We start from the raw sequence: 8,124 nt of genomic DNA, 5'->3' as shown, positions 1-8,124 counted from the left end.
ATGTGGGATACAAACGCAACAAATAAAATAAGATCTAAGGACAAATCTCCTCCCTACACACACTAAAACACCGTCCACCTTCCCCTCAAACCTGAGCGCGACTGCGCAACACAGGAAGACGCGGAGTCGCGGACGCAATGGAAGTGGGCGGGGCCGTTCGAAGCAACGTCGTCTATCGTCGCCGTCACACTGACGTGACGGCCACAGAGAGTGCCTGGGAACGTAAGTCACGTGAGAGAGGGAGCGGTGCAAGACGGGATAGTCGGTGGCTGTGGCTGGCCTGGCGGCCGGGTGTTGCTCAAGCGCTGATGGCGCTGTTACGAGGTCGCTGAGCAGCGGCATCACACCGGGACTCGACGGCCGCCTTACAGAGGGTGTCCGGAAGGAGAAGCGAGCCACGCGCGCCCGAGAAGAGCCGGCGGCATGGCGCGGTGCCTGCAGTCCGTGCAGGAGTTTCTGCAGGACGCTTTCGTGCCCTTGGTGGCCGTGTTGTGCAGCGACGAGGCGGAGAAGCTCGCCCGCAAGAACCACCTCAGCTTCGCCGAGCTGGTCAGGCCTTTCTGTCGACTCAACTCGGAAGGTGCGTGTGGAAGGGGAGAGGCGCGGGGACTTGGAGACACACGGGCGGGCGCGGCTTTGCCTCTGCGCTATCACACACCAGATGTGCTCCGGTATTGGGGGCATCTTGCCTTGGTCTGACTGTATATTCCTTATACCCCTCCCCTTATTCGTTTTCTTTTTTTTCTGTTCCCGCTTCGTTTCGTCCTGCCAGTGTCATGAAATTACATCCGCCCTTGCGAAAGCGGCCGCCCAGCCTCAGGAATCTGTGAGCAGGGTCAGGAGCTGCTGTTGGTTTTGAGTGTTTACTTCTGTCTTGTGTTTGCTTTGTGGCACTGCCCCCCCCCCCCCCCCCCCCCACACACACACACACACACACACACACACTCTCTCCTTGGGTTTAAGGTGCAGGCCTCGTCGCTCCCTGTCCACCCCCTTTTGTTTACACCCCAGTACTTTCTGGATAGTTGTGACCTACTTTAGATTGGGAAAACTAAGTAGTATGATAAACAAGTAGAGGGAGTTCTGGAAAGAAGTGGTATTATTCTTTGGCGAAATCCACTATTAGGGGTGCCGGAGCGTTGGAAACATCTGCAGCAAGCAGAAATTAATTTGACAGGTAAAAATGTGACTTCATAATGCAAGGGCAGCACAAGCCAGGTTGAACGTTTACTCTGAACAGTGATTGAGAGGGTAACTAGTGTATAGCTCCCTAGGAAACAAGGAAGACATCTGACCCGAAAGGACCCAGTGTGAGGCTTTGGTAGGATGCACAACCTCTGTTCTCAAGGGTGCAACCCAGTGTGTTTTTTTTTTTTTAAGGATTTTGGCAATGAATATATATGACATCTATTTGCATACATTGTATCTTTTGTCTAAAATAAATCTCAAACGTTATTTTGTAGAAATCTTGAAAAACAACTGGTTTGCAACCCTTATATTAGTTCATAAGTGTTGCCATACTGGAACAGACCGAAGATCCATCAAGCCCAGTATCCTGTTTCCAGCAGTGGCCAATCCAGGTTACAAATACCTGGCAAGATCCCAAAACCTGGCATGAACCAGGTGAGACACTGGCTTAGGGTGCCAGGCATCAAGGGCATTGAAAGCTTGCCTTACATGCTCCCTTGAAGTGACCAAAACCTGCTCCTCCGGCTAACAGTAGCACGTCCAACGCTTTGGCCTTGGTCTGGCTCCCCCTTTCCTCTAGTCAGCCTTGAAAAACGATTTTCCCTCCTAAGTACTGGCAGCATTTCACCTAAGGCTCCCTGCATCAGCCCCAATGTCTTCCCTCTTCTGCATACCGCCACCCCCCTTTGATGTAACTTCTGTCTGCAGGGGCATAGCAGAGGGAAGACACCGGGGCTGGTGTAGGTAACCAGTGAAACGTTGTTGGTGCTTGAAGGGGAAAACTACTTTTAAAAGTAGATTTGTGGTGGGGAGTGTGGGTGACCTGAGAGAGAGGAGGGGTATGTGATGATTAAGGTGTGCTGATCCAAACGTCTCAGGGTGCCACAGGCCCTTGAGCCATCCCTGCCTTTGAGGATCAAAGTTGTGCATATGGCTGGTGCAAGGATATCATACACTCTAGGGGAACTTTCAGCCTTGTGCCCGCTCAATTACATTGCAGAATCTTAACTCTTTCCATAGGGTTTGAATAATTAAACTCAACAATCATGATTACCAGAGTGGCTCTGTAAAAACATATAATTGTAGATTGTTAAAAAAAAAAAGTAAACAGTTAAAAGTTCAGATGGATGGTTTCTGAGTTGTGTGGATGTCAGTGTCTATTTTGCTTTGACTGCAGCTGCTCTTTACCCTCCCCCAAAAGGTGCTGCCTAGTTTGCCTAATGGTTAAACTAGCTCTGGCTGTGCACCCCTGATATTCACATACAAAAATTAAATATTTTGCATACTGTAGTTGCCAAAATTACATTCTGTTTAAGATACAGTATAGATGTATTTTTAAGTTTTTGGTTCAGAATTCCATAAAAGCTACTGTAGTAGTAATGCACAGTAATAAGGACTTCTGGACTTTGGCAGTTTTAGTATGGCAGCCTGTGAAGCTTAAGAGCTGCAGGTAGTGTCAGGGTTCTGCAGCTCCCACCAGTACTTGCGATTATACAGTATTGTGGATGATTGTTGTGACAAATGGCAGCGGTTTACTTTTCAAGATTATAATCTGTACAAACTGGAACCCTAATAAGGCAGAAGACCACTCATCCTCTCTCTGCTTCCTCTATCCATTGCTGCCACTCTGCTTCCTCTTCAAACACCCAAATGCTGAATCCCTAGCATGTCCTGCCCAGGCTCCTCTTCCTTCCAGTTATGGCCAGCTTGCTAGGCCTTTCTCTTCGTGACCAGACTTCCAGACAGATCTCCTCTCAGCCAATCAAAAACCAGTCTGTTAGTTCTTTTCCTACCTTGTGCTGCTGCTGCTGCAGTCTTCCTACTCCACACCTGGAATAGCTGATGCCTTCTGGTACAGCACAACTCCTATGGGTCATTTACTAATGATTAGTACATGATAATGCTTAACAGCATAGGCACCTTTTATTCCTATGGGTTCTGCATGATTAACAGCATTATCATGCACTGCTAGTAAATGACTTCCTTAGTGAGTTTAGACAAAAACAAAGAGAGGGTATTCAAAGCACAAAACAGTCCAGACCATAAAAAAAAAGAAGTACCAGAGGCCTTTGACTGATGTGATGATGCCTGTAATTATACATTGTTATTGCATGAATGAGAGCAAAGGATCAACACAAGAATAATAACTTTTGCTTTAAACTTGCTGGTAACTGCTTGGTGCCAGAAAAGGCATCTCCAGTTGGGTTGCAGTACATAAGGACTGCAGCTGCAGAGCAATGTGAGAGTAGACTAGCATGTGGGCTTAGGGTTAAGCATTGGTAGAGAGGAACGAGAAATTCTACCAGCTTTTGCAGCCCAAAAACTAAATGATGAATAGATTGTGTGGTGAGGTGGCATTATGTGCAAGTTCTGCATTGTACAGAATTCTCAAAGAAATATCCCAAGCAAATATTTATGGGACACAGGATTTACCACTACAGTGCCTTATAAAGGTCCTCACTCCCTTGTACATTTTTCACATTTTGTTATCTAAAAAAAAACCCCAGTGCAGGAGTTTTTGTTTCACTGATCTCATATTGAAAATGTAGATTATATTGTGTAGAAAATAATTACAGAAATATTGAAAAACAAGAAAAGAATAAAAAAAAAAAGTCTTGATTTCATAAGTTTTCATACCTCTTGACTCAATTCTTGGTGGAAGCCCCTTTTGCAGCAGTAAAGAGCATGAGTCATTTAGGATAAATGTTTATCAACTTTGCACAGTGGGATGTTGCATTTTTTGCACATTTTTCTTGGCAAAAATTGCACAAGTTGACTGGAAATTGTTAGGTGGAAATCGTTTAACTATAGTCTTCATGTCATAGATTTTCTATTGGATTTGGTTCTAGCCTTTGGGTCACTTAAGGACATTAACATTCTTGATGAGACACTGCATTATTGATTTTGCTTGGTGCTTGGGATCATTGTCCTGCTGTCAGATGAATCTCCCCTCTGTTCCCCGATCTGTGGCAGAGTGGTACAGGTTTTCTTCCAGAATCTGCCTGCACTTTTTAGCATCCATCTTTCCCTTAATCTTCAGAAGCCTCTCTGTCCCCCACTGCTGCAAAATATTCCCAAGATAATGCTGCCACCATAGGGATAGTGCTGGCAGGGTGATAACACTGTTTTACGCCACACATTGCTTAGCAGTGGTCACGCATACACAAAAAAGGCTCCAATTTGGTCTTGCCTCCTAATTGTTTCTTTGCTGATGCTCTCCACAGCACGTCATATGACTCTTCTTCACCAGTGGTTTCCCTTTTGCTGTACAGGTCATGTTTGTAGATTAATCTTAATAGAAATATATCAAAACATAGAAAAGAAAATAAGATGATACCTTTTTTATTGGACTAACGTAATACATCTTTTGATTAGCTTTCAAAGACCCTTCTTTAGATCGGAATCTTGAAATTGTTGAATAGTCAACATTTTCCCCCAAATACAGCTCTCTAGGTGAGAAAATTTTGTAAGTCTAAGTGCTTTGAAAATGAGCCTCATAGTGACCACCTTCAGCAGTTTCTCCCAATGGTCAAGTCATTGAGTTGATGATGTAAAACTGTTTCCACTTTACAGTGGTGGTCCTGATACCCCAAGGGATATTCAAACATGCAGAAATTTTCTTATAGCTGTCTCTTAATTTGTATCTTTGAATAACTTTCTTTTGGGTTTCTTTCAGCAGTTCAGTGTTTGCCTCAGATTCTCTTCCTACAATGAAGACAGTTAAATTCATTATCTAGGGATATTTATTTCAGCTCAACTGTGACCGGACACAAATAAACTCCATTGAAATTTTGATGGTTCTTTTTGGAACCTCGATTAATTTTGTTTATTGTGACAGAGTGTAAAGACTTCTTAATTATCTTTTGGAATGTAATGGGTCAGTTCAGCAAGCTGAAGAGTAGTAAATCACCGGGACCTGATGGTATTCATCCCAGAGTATTAATAGAACTAAAAAATGAACTTGCGGAGCTACTGTTAGAAATATGCAATCTGTCCCTAAAATCGAGTGTAGTACCGGAAGACTGGAGGGTAGCCAATGTTACTCCGATTTTTAAGAAGGGTTCCAGAGGAGATCCGGGAAATTATAGACCGGTGAGTCTGACGTCGGTGCCGGGCAAGATGGTGGAGGCTATTATTAAGAATAAAATTGCAGAGCATATACAAAAACATGGACTGATGAGACAAAGTCAGCACGGATTTAGTGAAGGGAAGTCTTGCCTCACCAATCTAATGCATTTTTTTGAGGGGGTAAGCAAACATGTGGACAATGGGGAGCCGGTTAATATTGTATATCTGGATTTTCAGAAGGCGTTTGACAAAGTGCCGCACGAAAGACTCCTGAAGAAATTGCAGAGTCATGGAATCGGAGGTAGGGTATTATTATGGATTAAGAACTGGTTGAAAGATAGGAAGCAGAGAGTAGGATTGCGTGGCCAGTATTCTCAGTGGAGGAGGGTAGTTAGTGGGGTCCCGCAGGGGTCTGTGCTGGGTCCGTTGCTTTTTAATGTATTTATAAATGACCTAGAGATGGGAATAACTAGTGAGGTAATTAAATTCGCCGATGACACAAAATTATTCAGGGTCGTCAAGTCGCAGGAGGAATGTGAACGATTACAGGAGGACCTTGCGAGACTGGGAGAATGGGCGTGCAAGTGGCAGATGAAGTTCAATGTTGACAAGTGCAAAGTGATGCATGTGGGTAAGAGGAACCCGAATTATAGCTACGTCTTGCAAGGTTCCGCGTTAGGAGTTACGGATCAAGAAAGGGATCTGGGTGTCGTCGTCGATGATACGCTGAAACCTTCTGCTCAGTGTGCTGCTGCGGCTAGGAAAGCGAATAGAATGTTGGGTGTTATTAGGAAGGGTATGGAGTCCAGGTGTGCGGATGTTATAATGCCGTTGTATCGCTCCATGGTGCGACCGCACCTGGAGTATTGTGTTCAGTACTGGTCTCCGTATCTCAAAAAAGATATAGTAGAATTGGAAAAGGTACAGCGAAGGGCGACGAAAATGATAGTGGGGATGGGACGACTTTCCTATGAAGAGAGGCTGAGAAGGCTAGGGCTTTTCAGCTTGGAGAAGAGACGGCTGAGGGGAGATATGATAGAAGTGTATAAAATAATGAGTGGAATGGATCGGGTGGATGTGAAGCGACTGTTCACGCTATCCAAAAATACTAGGACTAGAGGGCATGAGTTGAAGCTACAGTGTGGTAAATTTAAAACGAATCGGAGAAAATTTTTCTTCACCCAACGTGTAATTAGACTCTGGAATTCGTTGCCGGAGAACGTGGTACGGGCGGTTAGCTTGACGGAGTTTAAAAAGGGGTTAGATAGATTCCTAAAGGACAAGTCCATAGACCGCTATTAAATGGACTTGGAAAAATTCCGCATTTTTAGGTATAACTTGTCTGGAATGTTTTTACGTTTGGGGAGCGTGCCAGGTGCCCTTGACCTGGATTGGCCACTGTCGGTGACAGGATGCTGGGCTAGATGGACCTTTGGTCTTTCCCAGTATGGCACTACTTATGTACTTATGTACTTATGTACTTCTATAAATTCTTTGAGAGTGAAGTGTGTAGAGTATGTTGTAGCTAATGAAACAAACTCTAATGCATTTTAAGTTGTACATTTTTTTGTATTCTGTCGTGTGAACAATATGTGGGTGAAGTCTCTTTCACAGGATGCGGTAGGTCACGTTAGATATTGATAAAACTTTAATCACTTTTAGGGCCCTGTTTACTAAGGTGCGCTAGCATTTTTAGTGTGTGCTAACTCTAGACACCCATAAGAATATATGGGTGTCTCTAGCATTAGTGTTCATGCTAAAAATGCTAGTGGACCTACAGCGTGGCTTAGTAAACAGGGCCCTTAGTATATGCAAATGTATATTTTATATATTCACTGTGGATATCTTGAAAACCTCACCTGTGTACAGACAATTTTCCTTTGATTTTGAAAGAACTCTTTCTTCACATTAAATTTTTTTTTTAGCTCTGTATTTCTTTAAACAAGATTGTCTTGTGTTTTAATGTTTCTAAAATTATAAGAATAATAATTTAAAAAACACCTCAATCACTAAGGGCGCTCTAGCATTTTTAGCACATGCTAAACACTAAAGACACCCATAGGAATATATGGGTTTCTCTAGCATTTAGCACGTGATAATTTTAGGTGAGCGCTAAAAACATTAGTGCGTCTTAGGAACAGGGCCCTGAGTTTGTGTTTACCAAGGCAGGTTTAGGAAGCCCTGCTCTGTGCCCCTAGACTGCTCACTATTAGAGCCCCTTATGTGAGATGGTGCTTAAAGCTTTACTGATATCAAATTATGTATACTACATCAGTGCTTGCCTTAGATCTAATTCTTTGGTCATATAGACATTGATCTTATTTGACATGTTCTCTCTTTAGTGAAAGTGTAGTGATTGGATCCTGCAAGCCACCAGATTCCACTTTCCTCCTCCTGGCATTGACAAAAGTACACTTGTTATAGTGTCTGAAACTAGTTAGTTACCAACTTCCTTTTCGTCCTCTGAAACAACTCCTCTCTCCAAAGAATGATTGACTAGAGCTGTCAGTGGAACTGCCGGAACTGCTCTTAACTCTCTTAATATCTTAGGAAGTATTCCATCCTAAGTCATATTCTTTTTAGCTAAAGAGATTTTGGAAACATTTTAACATAAGGGGTTAAGAATGGCAGACATCTGTCGAGGGCAAAGTAACTGTCCAAAAATTTAATGGAATTGGACCAAATTTGGCACTTGGGAAAACGTGTGAAAAGAGACAAGTTGTAAAATCAGCTAGATTGGACCAAGGGTTTCAGAGAAATAAACTCCCCAGAAATTGATCTAGTGCATTCTGTGGGAGAAGCAGTTCCAGCTTCTGCAGTTTAGAAACTTTGACATGGGAATGGGACTTATATACCGCCTTTCTGTGG

The 8,124-nt window shown here is 43.4% G+C and overlaps 1 protein-coding gene across 2 annotated transcripts in view; it reads left to right on the top strand.

Annotated features, from left to right (window-relative positions):
- The first annotated feature begins 247 nt into the window (after positions 1-247).
- The window catches only part of TRAPPC8 (trafficking protein particle complex 8), a 378,205-nt gene continuing 370,328 nt past the window's right edge, over positions 248-8,124 (top strand). For both annotated transcript variants that reach the window (XM_030213866.1, XM_030213855.1), the window contains exon 1: positions 248-580. In XM_030213866.1, the coding sequence (XP_030069726.1) occupies positions 424-580 (157 nt within the window). In that variant the 5' untranslated portion in view covers positions 248-423. The remainder of the gene's footprint in view (positions 581-8,124) is intronic.

This window comes from Microcaecilia unicolor, chromosome 1, assembly GCF_901765095.1.
Source record: "Microcaecilia unicolor chromosome 1, aMicUni1.1, whole genome shotgun sequence".
Lineage (NCBI taxonomy): Eukaryota > Metazoa > Chordata > Amphibia > Gymnophiona > Siphonopidae > Microcaecilia > Microcaecilia unicolor.
Note: the sequence above shows the minus strand (reverse complement) of the source record. Positions and strands in the feature narration are given on the sequence as shown.